Here is a 26,930-nt window from a genome sequence, read left to right on the forward strand (position 1 = left end):
AAAGCTGAATGTGTTGGAGAGAAGGAAGAGCAAACTGACCCACTTTTGATGTTGAACGTCAATGCAGCAAGATTTGCATGTTCAGCTGCTCCATGCTCAGTTTTTACTGCATGAGTTTGTACTCTGAGTCTAGTAGAGTGTGTAGATTGGTTGTTTTAATAGAATATTGTGTTTTGATAAAAGGAGCATTTCCTTATTTGTTGAAGCACTTTGAATAAGTGTCTGCTATTTTAATAAATATGAAGATGATGATACATTTTTTTTTATAAAAATGCATCATGGGTTTTTCAATGGCCAAAATCAGAAAACAGTTTACATGTTGTGATACATTTCATTTATTTAAGGATTCATTAAAATTGTAAAATTCACTTTAAATATTTGAAAACAAAGGATTATTTAAAATGAAATGTATTATAAAATATATTGTAAAATTAAATATATATATTTTTTTAACATGACTTTTTTCCCTAAATAACATGATAAACATCAAAAAATACTGTATTATGTTTTTCTTTAAAATAAATTTGATTTGGTAGTTTAAAGTCTCAAATTGATTTATTCATTTTTTTTTTTTTTTTTGATGCTGATTACTTTTGCACATGGGTTTTCATGCAACACCGTAATGTAACAGTTTTGTATGATGTAGTGTAATATGAGATATATTTATCAAAAGCATACTTGTAAGCATAGGGATCAGGTTATGTGACATACTCATAGATGATATGCCTTTAAGGCAGGTTTAGAGACATCAGTGCCTGAGAACTCGTCAGGTGTGCCACATAATGCGGCATGATTTGAAGCGAGTTTTGCACGCAAGGACTCCCCCAGTGAAACCAGAGTGTGAGCTATAACAATAGAAAACATGTTTTCTGTATTCTGGCTTATATGTTGTGGATTACAGGTGTCTAGCCGTGAGCTCAGCGACAATGCAAACAACTAAATGGCTCTCTGTGACACGAATAGCCTGAGATCCTTATTGACAAGTCCTGTGTAACTGCGTTAAATAATTTTGCAGCACAGTTGCTGTAATGTGTGATTTTAGTACACTGTAAAAAAAATCCCAGTAAAATTTATGGTAAAAAACCGGCAGCTGTGGTTGCCAGAACTTTACCGTAAAAAATACAGTAGCGACGTAAAAAAAAAATCTGTTAAATTTACGGTAAAATAACGTATTTCATTAACTGATATAATGTTAATTTACCAACCTAATGAAGTACTAATATCTGTTTTGTACCTTTATAATACACTGACAGTCACCAAACACAGTGGTGATAAGAGTCACATGATGAATCAAAGTTCCTCACAAGCAGATTTTCCACAAGCTGAGAAGGACAACACTAACGTATAGAAGGCGCACACAGTGTCATTCACACACACACTAAACACCATCATGGTAACATGCATGAAATTTTAAAAATGCAATAAACATTAAACAACATTAGATGTAACATAAAACCCTAATGTACATAACTGATTAGAAAAAAATGAGAAAAACTAAGAAGAAACTAAGTTATTTCAATGAAAATATATCAAATGTGAAGTGTCACGCAGGGAATTGTGGGAATGTCAGTTTACGGTTTTTCACTGGTTTACAATGAATTGTTATTTTTCACTTCCAAAAACTGTGACTTTAACAGTATTTTACTGTAAAATTACATTAAATGTACAGTTATTCACCGTATATGGTACGGTAACTTTCTGTAAACCAATTGACAGTTTTTCACCGCAGCATTTTTACAGTCTTTTACTGTTAAAATCACGGTAATTTTTTTATAGCGTACAACAAAGAGGGAAATCCAAAATAACAGTCTTCAATGACAAATCTCAGGAGAAACAGCAAATATACAACACAACCACATCATTCGAATAGCCTACGACACGGAACAATGAACTGAGGAAACTACGGTCGACAATTATGTACTAAAAACTGAAAAGTTTTTTGTGTACAGATGATAATGTTGTCAAAATTATCCTCATTCGCACGGATCCGCAAAAACAATTAAAAACGCTGTATTCTGCCGCCAGGCCAGTAGCTGGCGATGTCACTTTGTAAACAAACACTATGTGCCTATAGACTGAACATGTAATATGCATGCACATAATGTAACCGTTTTCACATATTCAGATTTTTGTAGTTTACACGTAGACAATAATGGCATCGTTTTCAAAAACCTGCACATTGAAACCTGTTTTCAGTCCCCTAAAACTCGGATGTCATGTAAATGGCCAAAACGCATAATATGTTTTCCATTTTTAGTGGAAAATGGTGTCATGTAAACAGCCCCTAAAAAACAAAGCATGCAACAATAAAATGAGGGTCCATTTACACGACACTGTTTTCAACTAAAAATGGAAAACTTTTTTGGTGCATAGCATTTCTTTACAAAATGACATCGCCAACTACTGGCCTCGTGGCAAAATACGGCGTTTTAGTTGTTTTCATGGATCTGTGTGGATCCGTGTGGATTTTCGTGGATCGTTTTGAAAATGTTGTCATCTGTACAAAAAATAAATAAATAAATAATAATCAAAGGAAAAAAAGTTTATTATTGTCGTGTAAACGTACCCTAAATTGAGCAAAAATACGGGTACTTTACAGGAAACTTAATTTTAAAGGAATTCAGTCATTCTTTACTCAGATCATTCAAAACCTTTTTTGAATTTTTCCTTTATTCTGTTATTGTTATATTTTAGTCAATAAATACAGAAAGACACTTTCAAAAATATTCACTTTGTCCAAAAAGGTTTAAAGTACAGGTAATCGTCTTTTTAGTGCAAACCTGTGTTATTTGCTTTGAAACAGAAACCTTGTTTCTGAAAGAAAAGCTTATTTTATCTTTTTGTAAAGCAGTTAAAGTTGGCATGAAATGGAAGTTGTGATAGTCTTTTCTTACCTATTGTGGCGTATATCCGAGTTAAATGGTTTCTGGAACAAGATAAAATGTAGAGCGGGACTTTATTTTGTCCACGGGGATTTGATTGGATGATTGTGGTTTGCGATTGGTGAATCTCATTTGAGTGACAGGTTGCCCCGCCCTCATGCCAGTATAAACACATCATCAGAGAAGAGATGTCACTGCAAGAGGGAGGGGAAGATATTTTAATTAAAGTTTACCCACATGAAAAAAGTGTGCACAGATAAATAATTTATAATAAACACTGTGATATTCCATAAAAAAACAAGACCTGTCAATTTTGGTTTCATGGTGACTTTAAAGTGTGCTGCATCTCTCTTTGTTCTGTTACTCATTTTCATCTTGCTATAAATTTACCAAGCCTATCATGGAAATGCAAGGATCTTAGAAAACAAAAACAATTGCAAAATCCTAAAAGCTTCACAGACACTTAAGATTAAGCTTGAAGTATTGCTAAACTTCACATGGAGGTTTTACCCTTACCCGCACTTGGCAGCTCTGGGGGAAATTGTTCAATGAAAAACACGGCCCCTGAGAGCACCCATGTTCCTTTGTGAGTGTCAGCATTAGTGCCCTGCCAGGAAAAGTGTTGGAAAGGTAAAGGGTTGTCAGTGTTCTGTGTCTATTAAAACACGCATATAGCTTTTCTTGGACAAGAGTGGTTGAACTCTGTTTCCGCTCTCTCCCTAATGCTCAGTTATCGAGATAAACTAAACTTTAAAAAAAAAAAAAAATCTTTAACAGACTCTGTCTCAGCTGAATGAACAAATACACAAGCCCTCTGATAGAGCTGTTATGGTTATTGAAGGATATATGGTAAGTGTGTATTGATGTGTAATACACAAACTCGCCACTAGTGCGCGGTAAGGAGTCAAGTATGTTTCTGCCGCCAGTTTCTAAACTTCACTGATGCGTTATAATGTGCATTTCTGATGTTCACTAATTATCCCCAGACTAATAACTAATTCATATAATTTGATTAATATTTCATTTTTCTAGGTGCCATAACGAAGGACCTGAAAGCCTCAAAAACCCATTTGATGGAGACACAAAAACAGTGAAGATTCAGAGGGAGAAGATAGTGAAGTTGAAAATAAAGGTTATGAGCAAGTGATTGGTAAGAATGATACATTTTTATTTTATTTTGTTACTTTTTCACAGATTACATTTTCATATTTATTTTCTTTTAGAGAAAAGATTAAAGTCGCAGAGAAATAGCTAAGTACTTTCAGTACAGTAAGTGTCCCTTCAAAGAACTGGACAAAATGAAAACAGATTTCCACTTAAGTGGAATAATTGAAAACGTTTATCCGCTTGAGCTCTCACGTCTGTACACTCGACGCGACGCAACAGACTAGAACGTTTTGGGGATTAGAATAAGAGCGTTTTAATAGGACGCGTCGCGTCACGCGCTCGCAGTTTAGACTAGTGTGAGTTACTGTACGCGATAGACCCGCCCCCTTTACAAAGAGAGGGAGAGAATGATTCTCTCTCCTGTGTGACGAACAGACGCTCGTGAGGATCGTGTCAGTAAACTAAAGGAGATCTCAAACACTACTGGTCTATCCAGGATAACTCTGGACATCTTCAGTTGTTTTTTCCTGGTATTTAAAAGACGCTTTCCATCGCTGCGTGTGTCAAAGCCAATGAGAGACGCGGAGTTCTGTGATCATTCTTACATTGACGCGCACATGAAGCGCTTTGACGCGGTTCTGGATTTGGAAGAGCGCGTGAGGAGTTCTGGACCAGCGCGTGTCTGATCATTAACACCAGCGCGCGCACGCTTTCTGGACCTGACACACTCATGCATTACAAAGTAAGTTGAAATGTCACAACTAGACACTTTTGTTTAAAAAAAAAAAAAAAAAAAAAAAATGTTGGATTAATAAAATAGAATAGTACAATTAATTTTAGTATTGAATAGAAAAGTATGGTTTAATAAGCAGTAAAACAGTATATGCAGAATTAGTGTAATATAGAATAGAATGTGATATACACTAGTATAGAATAGAATGGTTTCACATGTAATACTAATGAAGTACAGAATAGTTTAAGTAATATTATTTGTTAGAATAGTATAGTTAAAAAATAATAGAATAGAAAATAATAAAGGTTCCAAAAGTTTTTTTTCCCCCCTTCTTCCATTTTGATCCCTAGAAATACCATTTTGGGTTGAATAGTTTTCTTAAATAATCATTTAAAGAATATCTAAAGAACCTTTTGTGTAAAGGTTCCATAGATGTTAAAGGATCTTCATGGAACCATAGATGCCAAAAAAGAACTGTAAAAAAGAATTGTTGGTTTAACTTAAAAAAAAAAAGTAAGTTACCTGGTTACTTTAAAATTTTGAGTTCATTGAAATGAGTTAATACAATGAAGGCGATTTGGTTTAATCAACAGAAACTCAAAATATTATGTCATCTGAACTACATTAATTATCCAAGTTGATTTTACAAAAGAGAAAATGTTGTGATAAATCTTTTTTTTTTTACAGTAGTATAACAAGTAATAAAACAGATTTTATTTAAAAAAAAATGTCTTATTTGGAGTTGTGCATTGGCTGTACTATTTTGTTTTAATGTTTTTTAAATATAATTTAAATGTTGTCTGGAGTGGTTTAGGTAACACTAAACAAACAACTTTTCCAAAATGGTGTAATTATGCGAATAGCATCTCTATTTATACCCTGCTGTGGTAATTGGAGAACTGTAAACAAGTTATTTTATATGGCCGCGCTTACTGAACCTAATGGCTTTACAGTTAACCCAGAATATCCAGGATGGGCTTCCCTGGGTGAAACGGCAGCAGTTTAGTTGAGAGAAGTGCTTTCCACTGGTGCTTGTACAATAATAATGGCCAAAGGGCAAAATGTGATCCAGGAAAGCCTAATGCTCCTCCCTGTGCTTAATAACATTCATTGTGCCCTTTTTGTGAAAGTGTTCAAGTATGCATGTTCTTAGTATGGAAAGTGCTGCAAGAATGAACCGATTCATGATGCTTAAGTGCTCTTATAGAGAAGAGCGAGGTGAAATACTAGTACACAAACAGGAAACGTGTGCCATGCACTGAGACTCTGAGATGTGCCTCTCAAAGAATGGCACACACTTCAACTGTTTATTGCCATCAGGAAACTATAAACCTGACTTGTGATTGCATTAGTTACCAGTGAATGATGACAACTTAACAGCAATAAGTTATGACAACAGCCCATGTGTTTTCGTTAACACAAGCTGTGCGAGGATTCACTTGATGGTGAGAGGGTAATTAATAAATACTGTAAGCAAAACTAACGTTGATGAATTTTTAAAAAGCTAACCATCCAAAAACCTCAGGCCTGTAGATGATTTTAATGATCTCGGTTTGTCATATTAAGAAATAACCAGCAGTTTCATAAAGGGCTTGATGGGATGAAGTTGCAATTGTGGTATTAACAGCTAGTAGCAGCATACAGTATATGGAGATGAGTGCACTCAGTATATGAGTTGTGTAGGTTATCCTGCTGGGTGGTCTGGGTGCTGGTCAGACCTCCATGGCACTTTCCTTGGTTTTCTTCATTAGCCATTGAGTGAAATGCAGCAAAACCTCAAAAGTATGTCACCATCATCGTTCTCGAAAAACAGCTGTGCTGATTATAACTCCTGAATGAAGACATGTCCAATGTCATTATATGAAAGCCGTGGTTTTTTTATGCAGACTCGTAAATATTTTCATGATAAATTTCTAAACTAATTTCTTATACATACAGAAATAAGAAACGTTTCTTGAGCAGATCAGCATATAAGAATGATTTCTGAAGGATCATGTGACATTGAAGACTGGAGTAATGATGCTGAAAATTCAGCTTTGCATCACAGGAATAAATTACTTTTTAAAATATATTCAAATCGAAACCAGTTATATTTAATTGCAATAATATTTCATAATATTACTGTTTTTTACTGTATTTTTGATCAAATAAAAAAAGCCTTGGTGAGCAGAAAAGACTTCTTTTAAAAACATTAAAAATCTTTCTGACCCCAAACTTTTAAATAGTATATTTAGTATTGGTAGTGTATTTATTATATATATATTGAGAATTATATATATATATATATATATATATATATATATATATATATATATATATATATATATATATATATATATATATATATATATTATACAGTATTTTTGATATATATTTACTAGTGGGTGCAGGACACTATAGTTGATTTATGTAAGTGAGGATAGCAAAATAAAGTAAACTGTGACATATTATACCCAAAAATTATTCATACAGTGGACTACCAGTAAAATTGCTAAAAATTTGGAACCAAAAATTATTCAGACATTTTGACCTGACCATGTTTTGCTTAAGTGTTATCTGACATAATTAAGATTTAATTTTTTCTGACACCGTTTAACTCTGAGATCTTGTCATATCCATTTTTTTAACTATAGTGAATAAACTGTATGAATGAATGAAATGTTCAAGGTGTCTGAATAAATTTTGGTTTGACTGTGTGTGCGTGTATATAGATATATATTATGGATTCATTGTAAATGAAGAATTTGCACTATGCATAATCAACCTTGTTTTAACCCTAGACAAATGTATAAATGAAACCTAAGCTCTCCTGGTCTGTGGTTTTGCTGATCTTGCTCTCGAAGCAGTTTTTTGGCACAACTTGATTTTGCCACAAAAAAAAAAAAAAAAAAAAAATCAGGTTTTTTCCCCCGTCACGTAATCTATCTTTTTCACTGGTGTAAAATGCTCAATTCACTGTGTTGCATCCTCCAGTGAGTAGGTTTTGCACAGAGATCTCTTTGTACGGTGGGCCGTATATAGCATTAATCAGCTCGACGCGTGCGTCGGGGGATATTTTTAGTGGATCATGTGTTCATAGTTTAGAGTGAGGTTAGTTAAAGTATTTAAAATGTGACTTGTCGGCTCTGAGGTAACAGATACTGCATCCACTGTAACGCCACTGGAATCTTGTCTAGTTATTCCCATTAACTGGATAGTCAGCAGGTTTCTTGAGCTCCTGGTTCAGCCTGTCCATCTTTTGGACTCAACTATTATATGACATCTGTACACAGACAGGTTTCAAACAGTGTCTTCAGCAAGAATCCCAAGCCAGGTGTCTTTCAAATGACAAATGGACATTCTTGACCTCCTGAGGTCTTACAGAAGTCCAGCTGATCAAGGACAGCTACCGACAAATCTTGACAGCGGAATACTTTGTGTGTCCATAAACTGTAAAGTTTCATTTCTGGAGACCAATTGGTCTATACAGTGCTAAAATATAATATAGCACCAGCTGTGATGTGAAATACCTGTTTACAAGTAACTGCCGCATGCAAGTATTATTCTTAGTTTATATGTCACACTGTAAAACATAATTGTCTTGATTTTTTTTCTTTTGTCAGATCAACTTAGATAATAAATGTGGTTCAGATAACATAATATGTTGAGTATCTGTTGATTAAACCAATCTCATTCATTGTATTAACTCAACCAACAATAATTGTTTACAGTGACTAGGTTGTCAGAAGAGTTCTAATTAATAAATTGACTTAAAATAATAATTTCCGGATAGTTCACCCAAAAATAAAAATCCTGTCATCATTTACTCACCCTCATGTTGGTAAAAACTTGTCTTTCTTTATTCAGTGGAACACAACATACAATGAAAGTCAAGGGGGTCAAATGTTGTTTGGAACCCATTGTGTTCCTCAGAAGAATAAGTCAGACAGGTTATGACCAACATTAGGGTGAGTAAATGTTGTCCGAATTCTCATTTTGTTTGGTGAGCTATCCCTTTAAGACCCTCAAGGCTGTGACATAGAGTGATAATCTCATGCCGTCTTGCTTAAATATAGCACAGAGTGTAGCCAAAACCCTCAAATTTTCTCCATCCTCAAAATTACAGAGGTGTAATCCATGTTTGGTTGTCGCAAACTTGCATGTTTGTGGCCTTTTTTAGGCCTGACAATGTTGCTCCACTCATGTAAGTTTGTTCCTTGATTATGTGTCAGATTTTTTTTTCTGCCAATTCCCACAATGAGGTTTACTTTCAAAATGAGCATCTGCATCTCTATTCTGCATTTGACGTCACAGAGTGTGATCTGCGTAGAGAGCTGTAAATTAAATAAAATATTGATCTTTTAGAAGTCGCAAATCCCACAACACCCCAGATTTGTCTCTCGTAATGTAAACAATGTTTGCGTCGGTTGTGATGAGCTATCAAGTTTAGCCACTGCTTTTTGCTGTTTGAGGTAAAAAGTTCATAATTGTATTTTTGGTTCTGCTCCATTTACACGTGCAGTATATTTGGAAGAGGAAGTCAGTGAGGGGGAGTTTGAGGTGGCTGTTGTCGGGCTGCTGTCATCCTGGTTTGGTTTACAATGCTCCCTAGCTTCCACGTCACTTCCTCCCCGTGAGATCGTTCCCATGCTGCTGTAAACACCCACACCCAGACCTCCAGGCCGCCACTGCGAGATCAAATCCAATTCTTATGATGCAGACACTGTGTGAGATAAACAGATCTAGTAAGGGCCTGATTCATGAAAAGTTAGGACATTTCCTAAGTTAAGTTCTAAGAAGTTTGCAAGGTCACTTCTTGAAATATTCTTAAGAATTACCCAAGAACATTTTTTTACTTCTTGAAGGATCAGTGCACTTCAGAATTAAAATTTCCTGATCATTTACTCACCCCCATGTCATCCAAGATGTTTATGTTTGTCTTCAGTCGAAAAAGAAATTAAGGTTTTTGAGGAAAACATTCCAGGATTTTTCTCCATATAGTGGACTTCAGTGGGGTACAATGGGTTGAAGGTCCAAATTTCAGTTTCAGTGCAGCTTCAAAGCACTCTATCCGATCCCAGACGAGGAATAAGGGTCTTATCTAGTGAAATGATCTTTCATTATCTAAAAACCACGCATTACGTCATCATGTTGGAAAGATCACGTGTGACGTAGGCGGAAGTACCATGGTAGGGTGGAAAACTCCATCTCATTTTCTCCTCCAACTTCAAAAAAATCATCCGACATCGTTGTTTTACCTTTTTTTGTGTGTGTAAAGGGCGTTTGACCTTTCCAATGTGATTACATAATGCGCGGCACATCGCAGAGCAGTCAAAGATGAGCATTTGTGGTTAAAAAGTATGTCATTTTTATTTTTTTAGAAACTGACAGATCGTTTCGGTAGATAAGACTCTTATTCCTCGTCTGGGATCGTGTAGAGCCCTTTGAAGCTGCACTGAAACTGTAATTTGGACCTTCAACCCGCTGTACCCTAGTGTAGTCCACTATATGGAGAAAAATCCTGGAATGTTTTCCTCAATAACTTGAAGAACGAAAGACATAAACATCTTGGATGACATGGGGGTGAGTAAATTATCAGGAAATTTTAATTTGGAAGTGAACTAATCTAGTGACTCGATGAAAAACATCTTGGCCGTCTTTTTGCACCGCCTGCAGATTACCAAAATAACATGAAGCAGAGTGCATTCAAATCATTTAATGCACAGCTAAACGTGACTTATCCTAGTTATACCATGCTCATTTGTCAGCAGTGAAATATTAAAGCTGTCATTGATGTTTGCAGTCCACTATTTGACATGAAGGGTAAAAATTACCTGCATCTCTTTCTACTAATAATGAAGATGTGAGTTTAATTCCTTCAAAAACAGTGTGTGTGTTCACTTCAGTGAAAGCAGCATTTAATATGGAATGGCGATTAAACTGACTTTTTTAACTGACAGTTTTAATGCACACCTTCCAACCAATCAGAATCAATTATTCAGACAGACCATGGTATAAATTGTGTAATGTTAATTTAAACTACCCAATAAATTCATTAAAAATCATACTTTTGGGGATTTAAGACAAGTTAGAGTTTATTCTAAATTTAAGAGGTTATTCTTAACTTCTCAAGAATTCAAATTTTCATACAAAGTTCTGTCATGAAACTCTAGATGGTTGAGGTCCCTAATTCAATCTGCTTGCAATCACATCATTCTCTATAGGGCACAACTGATTGGTTCCTGCTGTATCAGTAGCCAATGAGCTTGCTGCTCATACTTGGCCAGCATTTGCTGTAGCAGTCCAGTGCGCTTTCAGAAACCCTCCGCCTTCCCCAGCTCCACCTGTATAAATCTACTACAGGTAATTCATGTATGCTACATTGTCCAGCAGCAGCATGTCTTACTTACTCACAGCACAGCATGTTGTTTATGTATTGGCTGTAGCAATTCATATTAAACAACAGCAGCAGAGTAGCAGATCTATTCCTCCAAGACCAAACATATCAATATTGTCATATCCATTACCATGCCAAAAAAAGAGAATATTTTGTGAATCCGACTCCTGATCTTTCTAGTTGTTGTCTTTACGTCTAAACCTCCCTGTCAACCGTAGAACAACATCTCAATCCATTAGAAAAACCTCTTATTAGAGTCTTGCATGATTACTGTTGCTCACACTTAAGGTTAAGGATTTGAACAAACCACCAAGATCAAATATTAAGCTTCAGGGTGTAATTCAAAGGATCAGAGGAAGAACTGGCCACCTGCTTTCTTCAGGTCACTCACCTGCTGCGTGAGAGCGCAGTCCCGTACACGCTGCCAAGAGCGGAGAGATCAGCCTACACCGTGAGATATACTCTGATGTCAGAGCCAACCAACTGGCAAGATCTCTTCTCCACGTCGGGCAGCCTGACAAAAACACTTAAGAATATCGATCACAGGTCCGTGTCTAAGCCATGAACCGCTAACAGCAGGGCAAGTGTGCATTTACTCTTGGCAAATCATACACAGTCTGGTTTGGCATAAAAATTCACATCATATTATTGTTGTTAGACTTTGATTTTGCTGCACATTTTGGGGATGGAAAGATTCTTAAATGTTTTTGAAACCTACAGCTTTCTAGAATACTTGATTCTGATTGGTCAGATACAGATGTGGACAAATATGCATAACAAACGTTAAACTATATTCATTTCCTACAAATCTGTACCAGTTTTGTGCCTCATGTCATTCTGCATTTTTATTATTCTTACAAAGTAAAATTATTTCAACTCAAATTTATAAAATTATTTATCAACTCAAAAACTATTTATTAATTAACTAGCACAGTCTTGTTCAAATCGAAGAAAGTATGTCATATTATTAAATAAATCTTTCATTAGTTACACTAATAAAAATACATTTATGCTAACAAATGCACATTTTCATTTTTAACTGTTTATTATGTAAAACACAAAACATTTTTGATTTTAGCAAAGTTGTAGATTTAAATGAGCGCGTATCAAGCACAGACTTTAATGTCACGAATTGAGAGCATTTCAAATAATGTAACAGAAAGGAGAAGTGATATCTTAGCATGTGGCTACGAATGGCCGCAGAGTTTCAGTTGGCAGTGGGTATCGGTTAGCGGTGAAGCACAAACGCGACGCACACACGCTGAGAGAACACAGCTGTGTGACACACATCTCGACAGCAAAAGGAAGCCATGCAAATGCGCCCCCAACTATGAGCACAGTGTCAAAATGCCTTGTGCTCTTGCTGTCACAGTTTTGAGAGTTATTTGCCAGAATATTTACCAAATTGTTGCTAACTGCTTGATTGTATCTGCTAGCTTAGCTTTTGTAATTAGGTCGCTGAAATTCCTGCAAAGAACTGGGACATAATTTGAGATTTTCCATTGATTTTGGCAAATAAGGAAGTGTAGCTTACCAGGCTTGGCTAAACTTGTTTTTAGAGAAGATATCTTGAATTACTTCATTTTACCCTTTAGCAATTTTTTTTTCTCTTGTTTTAAGCATAAATGTAATATTATTGTGTGAGATTTATACTTTAAACACATTATATGTGCTTAATTCACAATATATCTGTCTAAATCTATCATGACATTGCAGGCAAAACTATTGTTTTTTGCTGTAGTTTAAAAAAGAATTGTTGGTTTAACTTAAGTAAGTTACCTGGTTGCCTTAAAATTTTGAGTTCATTGAAATTAAAAATTTGAGTTAATTCAATGAAGGTGATTGATTTAATCAACAGAAATTCAAAATATTATGTTACCTGAAGCACATTAATTGTCTTCTTTCAGACTAGAGGAAAGAAATCATCTAAAAAGACACATTTAAGTGTTTGTTTTATTACATTTTATCTTTTGTGTCAATATATATACGCATATATTATATACACACTTTTATGTTAGATGCAATTAATCATGATTAATCGATTTGACAGCACTATATTTAACATTTTATATATTTATTAACATTTAATTCCTGAAAACATGCTGGCTGTTGACCGTATTCTCTGATTTATGGAGAGACAACAAAAGATAACCAAAATCTCATCACAGAATTTTGAACCTGTCTGTGGTGGACGTTTATGCAAATGAGTGCATATTTAATTAGATCATTTCTAATTTGCATATTTAAACATGGAATTTCTGAAAACTTGTAAATACAAGACCATTGCAATGTGAGCCAAAGACAGATCTCTCTAATCTCGCGCTAAGCGGACAGCATCATCCTGGACTCACATGGCCCACGGCTGTTCACGCACAGTGCTCCGTGAGGAACCGCGGGTTCAGGATGTGGGAATGTAGCGGGGCGTCTGGGAGCTGGTCTCGTTCCGTGGTACGACTAACCTCCACAGCTCGTGTGCTCTCATTGAGAAAGACAGACGCTGTCTCCTCTTTGTCCTTGGGAAGTTTTGAGGCGAGCCGTAAGGGTGGGGTGGAGAGTGACTTGTCCCCATTCCGGCACTGATTGATACAGTCTCTTGGCGGCCAATGCTCTGAGCCATAGTGGGCTCCCTTGATAGACACCAAAGAGATGCTGGAGTCCTCTCCATGAGATGCAGCTGGGGGGAAAGCTGGCAGAACGTATGTTCTTGAACATTTTGAGCATAATTTGAAGGCCGCTGGGTTGTTGAGGGATGAGGTTGGTTGATTGGTAGTATTTGCTAAAGCAAATATCACTATTACTATTGCTCATACGTCATCATTTCCTCACCCTCAAGTTGATCCAAACCTGTATGAATTTCTTTCTTCTGCTGAACACAAAAGAAGATATTTGGAAGAATATGGTTTACCAAACAGGATGGACATATATAAGAGGATACTTGTGGTGGCTTACTATCAAACTCTGAAAGAGATTGGTAAAACTTGCAAACCTCATCAGTCACTTCAGAACAATGATGTTTGTTTGCACTTCCCATTTTCTGCATCGTGAAGCGGTTTATGGGAAGAGGCATCTTGTATTGTTTCTAATCAGTGATGTCACTTCCTTATGAGGTAGTCTGCGAAGAAGACTTCCTGTCATTATGTCCATTTGTGCAAGCTGCTGGGTGTTGTTTGCGAAGAGCCGCTTCCTCCTTCGAGTCAGAGTCAGCTGTCTGACACCTCTGGGGGTCTGCCAAGTGCTCTGAGGATGTGCTTCGACGTGCTCCGACAAGTTCCTCTGCTGCCTGGCACATCTTCAGTGTTTCAGATGCCCTGAAAGATGGTGATAATGAAGTTGTACAGGCTCCAATCTCAATCGTGTTGACTGACATTAGCCAAGTTATGCCAGAGGCTACCTTATAAATGCTAGTTTGGGGATTTTCTTTTGTTTATTTCGGTCTTTATTAGCGGTGTCTTCACTGTTACTCATACTTTTGAGATCCCCTAACAACTTTAAGTACAATACTTTCACACTGTTTGCAAACATTGCTGTATCAAATCATGCAACTTCATTAGGAGAGGAGTGCTATTGCTTTTCGAATGAAAATTCATACGAGCCATATTTAAGGCCCGTTCACACCAAGAATGATATCTATATCAGATATCTGCTAAATGCTCAAGCTCTTTAAATCAAAATGGATTCTGATTGGCTGTCAGTGTTTTTATCATTCATTAGCTGGAAAAAATTCAGTGTTTCCAATGATTGTTCCTCTGTGTCGTTCTCATTTTACTCTTGAACTTCCCTATTCTCATTCTTTAAAATGTTGTAGCTATTGTACTTGGTGTGAACAGGCCTTTAGGGATCAGAATATCATGGAAACTTTAAAATGACCAAAGAGAGTAAAGCATTATCTAGAACACTCTAATAAACACTTAGCAACATGCTAAAAACACATTAGCATTGTGAAAGCCCCAGTAACTTTTTCTTCAGAACATGTAAAAATCATGTTGATTGGTATAATAGTGATGGAATTAATGCAAAATGGGATTTCATGCATTGTGGTGTGTTAGCGTGTGCGCTAATCGCTAATCTGCTGCTCTGAGGTGTATTTTTAAACACATTTTCATTGACTGTACGGTTGCATGTCAGAATTTACTTATGTAGGCATGAATGACATGTTGCCCTTTTACCACAGCTAATTTGCAAAGGGTTTGCTAGGAGGCCTTTCTGCCCTTCTCTGGAAGTTGTCCTGGGTCTAATGGCCCCTCAGGAGACTGTCTCAGTCATATCTAGGTGTTATCTCAGTGCTGTTTTATTTCGGTGGCACCATGCCGCTCTTCACAGGACGAGGAGATATCTGTCCTCTCCCGCTGCCCTCGGGAGAAGCAGAGAGGCAGATTAACAAAGTGACTTAATGTTGCACATTACTCTCTGGAGATCCCTGCTCCTGGTTTCTTGGCACTGGGCCGCCCTCCTTCCTACTCAAGTAACACAGCAGCTCCTCCCACGCCTGTCTCTCTCTGTCTTTATCTTTCCGTCACATGGGTAAACACACTAGCATCTCTGACCTCTAAGCCATTTTGCCTCGACATGTCCAGTTCCTGTGGGGTTTTTGTTGAGTGCGTGTTCACAATTTCACTACATTTATCTGGCAATTCCCTCTTTAAAAAATCATGCCTTTGGTCCCATATTAGAATCAGAATATGTTTTATTTTATTTTATTTTATTTTATTTTATTTTATTTTATTTTATTTTATTTTATTTTATTTTATTTTATTTTATCCAATATTAGCTTCTTAATTATTGGCATTGGTCTGATATTGAAAGCAAATTGTTAAGACTATTTATTGATTGATTTTAATTATTTATAATTTTCCTAAAAATGATTAATAATATTTAATTTATTATTTTTTGTAATTTATTTTTGTAAATATTAGTATCCATCTGATTTATTATTGCCATTTGTTATTTTATTTTTTTATTTATTTTATTTTATTTTATTTTATTTTATTTTATTTTATTTTATTTTATTTTATTTTATCCAATATTAGCTTCTTAATTATTGGCATTGGTCTGATATTGAAAGCAAATTGTTAAGACTATTTATTGATTGATTTTAATTATTTATAATTTTCCTAAAAATGATTAATAATATTTAATTTATTATTCTTTTGTAATTTATTTTTGTAAATATTAGTATCCATCTGATTTATTATTGCCATTTGTTATTTTATTTTATTTTATATTATATTATTTTGTTTTATTTTATTTTATTTTCCATCTAATTAATTATTGCCATTGGTCTGATATTTTATAATATTATGTTTTATAATAATATAATATGTTTTAATAAATAAAAATAGTATATTTTTTATTTTATGTAATTCAACTATTTTAATTGAATTTATTTTATTTTATTATTGGTCTAATATTTTTTTATTGATTATTTTTGTATTATTATGTATAATTATAATTATAATAAATATATATATACATTGTGATTGATTCCTTGCTTAAATATGACTGTTTAACTGCATAAATGACTTTAGTCAAACAAGACATTCTGTACCCCACAGCATGTATGCTAATCCTGAAATTAAATTGCTACACATAAGCAGACTGATCAGTTATTGGAGATGAGTGAGTTGGACATCATCGGCCCAGTGGCTAAAGGGAACTCTTTGAGTCTGGGTTTAATGGATTACATGTCCTGAACAGCTTAAAGTTACGTAAGGTGTCACTCACTGGGTGACCATCCATCAGGCTGTAAGCTAAGTTGGATAAGGTAGATGTAGATCTTGAGAAGAATGGTGTTTTTGCACATATAAAGGGATCCATTAAAAGTCAATATGGAACAGTTTTTTATGGGACTTTGAATGCAGTTTTTACCTATGCCAAAAGACACTCAGTATTTGATCTCGCTGTCTTGAATTTACCGTAAGTTTCCATTTTTATTGGCACACTCGCTGTCCGAGCGGAGCTTGCCGAGGCTTTTATCGTTTGGTATGCTTTTCAAATTCAAATGAAAAGCTGTCACAACATTCCTGTAACTTCCTCTTCTGATGTATCATCTGCTTTTTCCATCCCTCCTTTATAAATCCTTCACATCTCTCTGGCTTTTATCAGTCAACTTGAAGCATAATCAAAAGGTCACATCTTGATGCATGCATTGCCAAGTTGTTGACCATGTTTAAGTGAAAAGAAGCAGTTGACCCTGGAAGATTTGCTGCCGATTCTCAGTTTCTATGCTGGCCGCGTGTTTTCCCTCCCTCTTGTTGTGAGTGTGAACATTTCACCTCTCCTCCCCAAAGATAACCGCTTTCTCTCATTTGCATTGTGGGTTGCCCTTGAGTTTTATTTCCTCTTATACAAGTTGCTCTGGTCTTCAACCAAGCACTTGTGTTCTCTGGGGACATTGTAGGTAATGGTGCTTCCTAAACTATTGCTGATGCTCATACACATACACTTTTCTAAGGGACCGGAATATTTTTATTGACTAAACCACCTAGGAACAACCAAGAACACCTCAGAAACCACATAGCAACACCATGGCAACTACCTACTTTCTCTGTCATTATGACAGCGAGTTTTGCTCATGCTAACTTCACTCAAATTTATATATATATATATATATATATATATTTTTTTTTTTTTTCATAAAACGTGAAGATGTAGTTACTTTTAAAAATCAACTAAATGTGAAAATCTTCAACAAATTTTTTCAATTATATTTAATGTTTTTATTTATTTTTAAGCATAAACATAACTAATTTGTTTAAATCAATATGAAAAACGATATGCCAATGGTGTATGAAAAAAAAACCTAATCTTATTGTCTTAAACTTTTTATTTCTTAAGTACATTTGTTTTAAATATTATAATATTTAATCAATATTAAATATTTTAAACATTTGTTTTGGATATATATTTATATATGTATATTTTGCTCAATTTTGTTCAGAAAATGTAGTCACTTATAAAATCAACTATTTATTATATTTTATTTACATAAAAGCAAAACATCATTATGTGTGTGTGTGTGTGTGTTTATATATATATATAATATATAATTGGTGTTGTCAAAAGTATCGACTTGGGTACCAAAAGATTTTCCCTCTAGCATTTTGAGCGCTGTTGAGCAGAATCATAAATGCCTCTGATTGGTCATTTTGTTCACATGCTCAACAGATATGTCTGTGATTGGCTACAATGATCAACGCTTCAAAACATGTTGTAAATAGACATCTGTGACACACTTCACTGCGCGCTTACACAGAAACACAAGGGAGCATTTGAAAACAGACGCTCGAAAGATGTCTATTTACAATGTGTTTTTGAAGCGTTGATCATTGTAGCCAATCACAAACATATCTGCATAAACACAATCTGCTTAACAGCGCTCAAAATGCCACAGGGCAATGCTGGTATCATCACATTTTTTAAATTCTTTTGACCACACTAATTTATACTGATTTACTATTTTAAAGCAAGACATTTTAAAGCACTGTTTTTTTCTCAGTGTGAAACGTTTATAAATCAGTCGTGTTTCCCAGAAAGTCCTGATTTTGTACGCTGTTAACAAAATGCTCAGTTTCTTTTCACATTCGAGCACTGAGAGATATCAACGTCTGTCTGATTAAATCTGTATCTCTTTCTCTGTCTTGTCTGTTCAGGAACGGATGCCGGAGTCTTTGAAATAAGAGGAACAAGAAAAGAGGAAAGACTGCATTGAGGATCGGAGAGAGCGAGCGACGAGAGGAAGGAAGACGAGTGTGTACAGTACTTTTGGAATAGGAAGGAATACCAGGCCGAAATAATGGGGAGGAAAAAGATTCAGATTGCACGGATAATGGATGAACGCAACAGACAGGTAAAAGAGATTTTATCTGGAAGGAAAGAATGGAGTGCTCATTTCACAGAAATGCAATAAATCTTTAGCGCATACTCTTTCACACACACACACACACACACACACACACAGATAGTATGCATCACTTAAGGAAGTGCCAGCAGCTTCTGACGACAGCGTCACAAGACACTCACAAGCTGGATTCTCACTTCAGACTAGCTGCTGTAGTTTTGCCCACGTGTGTTGGGTGTTTGTGTGTGAATGTGAAATATAATTGTCCTAAATCATCATAATTGCTATTTTTAATGCTTCTTTAATTGCAATATTAAATTCATTGCTCTTGCATTAGATGATAAGATGTGGAGAGTCTGAATAATTGAGGTTTGTAATGGAGTAGAGGAAACCGTGCCTCCACCAGCGGGTGTGTCATTCACCACAACGAGCAGTTCCAACTTATTACTCACCCGGGCAATTAGACAGGCAGGATCTGTAGCCACATCTGACAACACTTATGAAGCACATCAACCTCTTACCTTCCTGATTGAACCAGCGTTTCTCTGTCCTGATGGTTTAGGGGTTGTGACTTTGAGTTCACATCCTTTATTTCTCAGTTTTTAGGATTCTTTTTTTTTTCTCTTTTTGTATTAATCCTGAACCCCTAAAAATATAAAGTTGGGCTTGAACTCTACACTCTTAAAAATAAAGGTTATTAATTAGCATGAAACTTTAACATCCATGGAACATTTCCAATGGACAAAGAATTCTTTATAGTGGAAAAAGGTTCTTTAGATTATTAAAATGTTCTTCACACTAAGAAAATAAAAATGGTTGAGTTTCAGAACTGTCACTGAAAGGTTCTTTGGGGAACCCAAAATGGTTCTTCTATGGCATCGTTGCAAAAAACCCCTTTTGGAAACTTTATTTTTAAGAGTGTAGTACAGGGCCAAATGTGAAATCATGATTTGGAGCGGGAACTATTCAATTTCATGGCTAACACGGATAGCTGCGGGTCATACCACCAGAGCGCTAGCTCTTAATGAGATAATAACCGTCACATATCCCTGAGTATTGAACTCAACGTCTTCAGGTTTCAGCCAGTGTGAACTCAGTTAAACTCAAGTTGGAATTTGAATTGGAATGACAGTTAGATTCAGTACAGAAATTCAATACATGAATGAATTCTGGGAAATCCAAGAACCAAAATGCTGATCACTCTAAAAAATAATGTGATGGCTCAATTTGTTGCATCAATTTTTTTGAGTTATGACAACTTTGAGTGAATTTACTTTCAACCAACAAGCTACACTCAGTTAGAGAAACTTATTCATTTATAGCATAAACACACATTTTTAAGCTGATTACTCAAAAAAAATAAAAAAAAAAAAATAAATTTACTACCAGAACCAATTAGCTAATCTTATCTATTTAAGTTCAAATCAACAGCTATCATAGCACATGCTAGCATAACTTATTTAACATATATATTTAATGCACAAGCAAGATATTACTCGTCACTAGCATTAGCGCAGTCATTGCTTATAGAGTCAATGTAGTGTTTACCTTCATGTATGGTAATGTCACAATGGTAACTAACCACAAAAACTTCAACATTACAGAAACTCTTTTAAATGTCAAACATAACAGCATTAAACACTAACAGGTCATTCCCTTCACTAAAAACAAATAAATTAACACTTAATTTCAAATTGTCTTGAAGTTATCAAGACAATTTCTTTAGGTTATTACAACCTAATTTAAAAAAAAAAAACAATTAGCGCAGAAATTTGAGTTTAAATTACAGATTATATTAAGCTGTTATAATAATCAACATTATTATGTCTACAGAACTCTACAAAATAATTAATTGAAACAATAAATTAGAATTTTTAACTTGCAACCATGCATTTATTTAGTCCCCTGAATTACTTTTTAGAGTAATGTAACATCAAGAACTCAGAACCTTTATTTTAAGGGAGTATCCATGATTGAATAAATAGTTTATTTTTCGCAGAGGTTTTATCAGTAGAGCACTTTAATAAAAAAAGGTTAAGTGTTCAGCCTGTTACTTTACTTGTTGTCCTTTGCTTCTGAACAATGCTTTAGTGTTCAAGTAGACAACAGCTCAGGGCGCAGGATAAATGGTTGCCTGTCATCTATGCCCCCCCCCACCCCCCACCTGTCTCCACCCCCTTCGATGACCAGCACAGGGCCGGAAACCGAGGCAAAGCCATTGTGCAGGGGAAGCCATTGGACCCTTCCTGTTATGACAGGAAATGCACTCAAATGTGCTTCCTGACCCCCAGTGCAGTAGCACGATTAGCCCCCCTCCACGCCCACCCTTTCCCGTGTTGTGGTGGTGGAGCTCTCAGTGGATGTTCTGTGTTAGATGTCTTACCCCGCAGCAGATTCTCCGAAATAAACTTGCATGATTTTTTATAAGGGCAGCACGCTCTCTCATATAAGGTTAGCTGCAGCTTTAAAGTGCAGTTTAGCATCAGAAAGCATGTAGGAAAATGTAAAAAAAAAAAAGTCTTTGTGACTCAGACATCTAAGGTAAAGACAGGCTGAACATAGAACTGAACGCATGCAGCATGTGAAAGGCGAGCGTTTTTTTTGTGTGCGTATGTGTGTGTGGGGGCGTCTCAGTGAGCATGTGTAAGACATCTGTCGCTCCCGGTGCATGTGCATGTGTGTGTGAGAGAGCATAATCTAAATCATGTGGAGGTGAGAGCATCAGCGTGCTGAGCGGTAGGAGTGAGAAGATCACCCTGCTGGAGTTTGTTTGTGACAGGGCGCATGACGTCTGAACTCACGCACAGGGATCAGCAACACACAAACACCGGCATCACCATGTAGATTAGGGCCTTCACATGCATGTCTTTTGCTTGTTAAAAGTCTAAAATCTCTTTAAATTGTCTCTCTTTGACAGAAATTAGATTAAATGGAGAACAAATAGTCTCCTGCTTCTCAAATTTGATAGAAAATGACCCCAGCAATCTCACAAATGTCTCTTCTAGAGTTTAGTCAAATGATCTGAGTTATATTGTTTTTTATGTCTATCTTTGTGTCTATTTGGTATTTTTATTTGGAATTTTAAGAGAAACATTTCAGACAAATACTGTAGCTCTGGCTCAAACTGTAAAGCAATACATTGGTTAAAAGGCGCCGTTTACACCTGGTATTAAGATGCGTTTTGGTCGATCACAAGTGGACCTGGTCTGTTTTGTCCATTTCAACCACTTCTGTACTGATTTCTTTGAGGGGAAGGTCTATGGGCCGGTAAATGAATGTTTTTTTCAGATCTTTCGATCTAATGGACAAAGAAAACCATTAGAAATCAGGAATGGTGAGAGAACATTGTACTTGGTAAGTTTTTGTCTTCTAACCAAACTTGGGTCTTCAGCCGTCAAAGTTTAAATCTTGTCTGGCTAGTGCACTTCCCATAATGTTTACACATTAGGTCAGTAGGTGGAGTGTAGGTGGTCTTTAGTGGCTGTTCGAACACATTCGATCACATGAGCATTTACACTACAAAAGCAATCCGGTCGAATGCGTTTTCGACTACCTCTGGAAGTGGTCGAAAGTTGACAAGCTCAAAACGTTTTAGACTCCATTTACACCTGTATTTAGTGTCGTCCACTTGTGATCCGATCGACCAAAATGCATCTTAATACCAGGTGTGAACTGGGCCTAACTGAGACAAAGTTGATACTTAAATGAGACATAATTGGGAAACCTTCATTGAGACATAATTGAGAACTCTTGAGATATTAAAAAAAGAGCAGTACACTACTGTATGTCAGCAATTGTCTAATTTGCTTCTTAATTCATTCTTCCTCAAGAGAATCATCCGCTACTTAAATGAGACATAAATGAGATCTCCAGTAAGGTTCCTATAAGCTTTCAAAGAGCCAACTCTTAGCAATAACATTTCCTTTCTATCTTGTTTTGATGCCAGAATTCAATAATCCAGAGTTTGAATATTTCAGGCAGATGCCCAAGGGAGTTCTTTGGGTTTGTGCGGCTGTTTCTCGCTAAATTTCATTGCCATCTCAACACAGATGGAGAGTTTGTTCTGCGAGGGTTTAAATGGTGTCTTTGGGAAATCGTCCTTTCCAAATGGAATGTGTGCAACGCTGCCGGCGTGCCTAGGTGATGCTGGGTCATCATTAGCCAAAGCAATCCTATGAACCCTGCCACCCAGGGGCTGTCAATTTGTGAAGCGTGCTGGGCAGAATTTCACCTTGAACTCCCCAGTCTAAATTTAGCATGGCACGTAGAGCTCTGATAGCTCTCTAACCAGAGTACCCTGTCAAACAATTTGGTTTTGGATGGATGTCACCATGCACACTCAAGCAATAAGTTTCATTTTGATGGGGCTTTTCTACGCAAGTCATGCAAATGCAAATGAAACGATTTACAAAGACAATTAAGTTCATATTTTACTGTATCAGTTCACAAATTGTGGGTAGTAAGTGTTTGAAAGTTCTAAGCATTGATTAGACATAAATGCTAATTACTTTCCTGCTGAAAAAAATCTGCTGCCTGCTGAATATGATGAGGAAACCTAGTACAATAAGCTAGTTAAGAAGTCTGTTGAGGACTTTACAGGTTGGTGACCATCTCTGTTGTTTTTTTCAACAAGGCTGACATCAAACCATCTATCTAGGATGTGAACCATTATGATATCATTGCCAAAGTAATAATGTTTTGAATGTGAGGCATCAAGTCTATCCAAGTGTAACCCTCTCCTTGTTCTTTTGTTTATCAGGTTACGTTTACAAAGAGGAAGTTTGGACTAATGAAAAAGGCCTACGAGCTGAGCGTTCTGTGCGACTGTGAGATCGCCCTCATCATCTTCAACAGCACTAATAAACTGTTCCAGTACGCCAGCACCGACATGGACAAAGTTCTGCTTAAATACACTGAGTACAATGAGCCCCATGAGAGTCGGACGAATTCGGACATCGTGGAGGTGAGTTCCTCTTGGCAGTAAGCACAATTTAGAGATCCCAATCAAAGTTTTTGCCAAATCTGAATCATCAAGCATCATTTGAATCATCAAGCATCAAGAAGGTTTGTTCTGTTTTCGACCAGCAGTTCTTTTCAGCAGATTAAGCAAATTGTAGAACTTGACACCTGGCCCGTGTTTGGTGGTGATTTGTTAGGGAACATGTTGTGAAAGTCCTTGCAAAAGATGTTTGGCACATGCCGTTGTGGTCTGTAAGAACGGATCAGGCTGAGCTGAAGGACAGGGACGAGGACTTTACTGTATCTCGTCATGAACCGCATTACGCAACAGGTTTAGGAGGACACGGCAGGTGCCACCGTTCGAAACAGGTGGTGTACGCAGAGACTTAAGGTCTTGCTGGCACATCACCTCCACCTTTTGTGACATGTGAGCTCCTGAAAATGTCACAGGGCAAGCATGGGGTTGCTCTAGGTAAGGGTTTCCTTGTCCACACAGCATCTTCTGCTGAAATCATCACTGAAAGACCAAAGAGCAACTGTGAAACTGCTCTCAGCTCTTCCAAACCACCTGTCAAGCCTGACTTTGGGAAGAGAGAACTTGAAGGTTCCCACCCCACATGCATGAAAGGCCATGGCGCTCCCAGTGGGAGCAGTGGGAAAAATATTTCCCCTGGAAAAGTCCCTTTTGCAGTAAAAACACCCGATTGATTTGCGTAGAGCCCTGGTGGTGCCACACAAACAAACTCTTCTCTTGTTAAGTAAGGGATGAAGAAAAACACGCTTTAACGATGAGGAATAACAGTATAGATGCTGAAAGGGGCGTTTGTAAGAACTCCGTTGTGGTGAAGGATCTCTTTATCTCTGTGCGTTCGAGCATGAGCCGGTTATTGTTTCACAACTCACTTCACTTGCACATAACAAGCTGCAAATTCAAACTCTATTATTATACTTTGAATGTTCAGTCTAGTGTAACACCATTCGACAGGCCATTTGCAACGTTGACACATGCATTACAAGCAAAGCCCTGGGGTCAGACTTAGCTGGGATTCTGCTGGTTTTTTATGAGGCTGAGAGGGAAAACAGCATGGCTTGCCTCATGAGGGAAGAAACATCACATCTCCACGAGGCAAATCTCATGGACACCCTGCCAAGCCAGTAAGGAGCCAGGATAATCCCATTTCCTTGATTAGTGTAATCTGAAAATGCTCCTTTTAATCCTAAAAACTAACAGCGTGCACTATAACCCCATGTCGTCCCCCCGAAACGCATGTTTTCCAGACCCCACACCTTAGATTTCCCTCTCTACTGAGAATTGTCAATGAGAGCGTTGGTGCAAGGAAGGAAAATGTTAATTATTTCCAAAGGTCGTGCTGTTAATGACTACATGGCCAGCTAATGAGATTGAGCAAAGCTCTGTGCGTATGGTAGTTGACCTCTTGTGTTTGGTCTTGTGCTGGAAGGCATTGGAGGTGACAACCTTCCCTTCCTCCAATTTCACCCACACAAACCTCTGAGAAAACATGCCTCCAGCGCTTGGCACATCGATATGATTTCAAATGTAACGAAGAAAACATAGTCAACCTACTTTTATAAGCTGGCTCCATTTCAGGCACATTTGCCTCAAACGTTTTTCTACTTTCCTAATTTAGATAATTTGTCTTCATGTAGTTGCATGCCAATGCATTCTTAAGCACTTCAAATTTTGCTCTGGTTCACTCACTGTTCTCCATGTGAAAAGGTTTGTCTAAAGTCGTAGCTGTGTCGAGTGTTCACTTTGTTACGTCTTTGGTTAAATTTATGATTAGAAGTGTTTTGATGTGATTGTTTGCTGCAGCAATGGTTCTCTGGTGTATTCAGATTTGTTGTTTGCATGCACGCATGATGACTTGATCTTCCGTTGAACCTTGATGACGATTGACAGATTAAATCCCTGAATCAGATTTGGTGGGCTTATACTGCCCTGTGTTAACACTGTCACATTGCAGTCACAACATCAAGAGGATACCAGGAACTAGAGCTTACTGCCATTACAGACCATTTCTGATCAACAATTTGATTAAATATATATGTGTATATATGCCTGGCCCAGTTCCTGTTTAGATCTAAATAGGCAAAGGCTTAAGAGTCTATGACTGGATAATTATTGCAGTTATTATTATATTTCTAGAATGTTATATGTTTTTATCAACAGTTCTTCTAATCCTAATGGAGTGTGTAGCTTTTCATTTCTTAAAAAACCATGTCAGAAGACACATCATGGCCATATTCCAGGATGACAATGTCAAGATTCATCAGGTTCAATTGTGAAAGAATGGTGGGGAGGGAGCAATCATTTTCACGCATGTATTAGTCCAGACCATTGAAAGTCTTTGGGATGTGGTGGAGAAGACTTTTCCCCTCTTGCATTGTCAATACAAGATCTTGAGCAAAAATGTATGCACCTCTTGTTGGAAATAACATCACGACATTTAATACCCATCAAGAGCACTTCCAAAGACTTTCAATGAATTTAAGGTCTGGACTCAGAGGTGCCAATTCATGTGTAAAAATGATTCTTCATGCTCCCTCCCAACCATTCTTACACAGTTTGAGCCCGATTCATCATCTTGACATTGTCATCCCGGAATATGGCTATGATGTGTCTTCCTGCGTGGTTGTTTAAGAAATGAAAAGCTACACACTTCATCAATTAGGGTAGGAAGAACTGTTGTCAAATATAATAATCACTGCAGTAATGATCCAATCATAGACTCTTAAGCATTTGCCTATTTAATACCTTTTTTTTTTTTTGGCCGGGCAGTGTATATACAGTATAATTTGAGTTTTTTTTCGTTTCAAGAGAAATCAGTGCCACACTCAGTTCATCCCTTCAGGAATTTCACCAAAAGAGAGACTTCTTTGTTTTGCATTCCTTACCCCTCCTATTTCACAAACGGGTTAACATGAGTATACTGCTTCACTTAGTAACAGCGTGTTGTATTTTGCGCTTTTGGCCTGAGACTCATGGTTATTTATAAGATGGAGGACTTTCACATT

At 36.7% G+C, this 26,930-nt stretch overlaps 2 protein-coding genes across 3 annotated transcripts in view; both read left to right on the top strand.

Moving 5' to 3' along the window:
* The window catches only part of cetn3 (centrin 3), a 70,144-nt gene that overhangs the window by 40,291 nt on the left and 2,923 nt on the right, over positions 1–26,930 (top strand). The window lies entirely within an intron of this gene.
* mef2ca (myocyte enhancer factor 2ca) overlaps positions 4,397–26,930 on the top strand; it is a 39,889-nt gene continuing 17,355 nt past the window's right edge. The window contains exons 1-3 of one of the 2 annotated variants that reach the window (XM_067397527.1): positions 4,397–4,731; positions 18,748–18,944; positions 23,695–23,898. In XM_067397527.1, coding sequence (XP_067253628.1) covers positions 18,891–18,944; positions 23,695–23,898 — 258 coding nt within the window. In that variant the 5' untranslated portion in view covers positions 4,397–4,731; positions 18,748–18,890. The remainder of the gene's footprint in view (positions 4,732–18,747; positions 18,945–23,694; positions 23,899–26,930) is intronic. The other variant, XM_067397526.1, reaches the window with a different exon arrangement.

This window comes from Chanodichthys erythropterus, chromosome 10 (assembly GCF_024489055.1).
Source record: "Chanodichthys erythropterus isolate Z2021 chromosome 10, ASM2448905v1, whole genome shotgun sequence".
NCBI classification, from domain to species: domain Eukaryota; kingdom Metazoa; phylum Chordata; class Actinopteri; order Cypriniformes; family Xenocyprididae; genus Chanodichthys; species Chanodichthys erythropterus.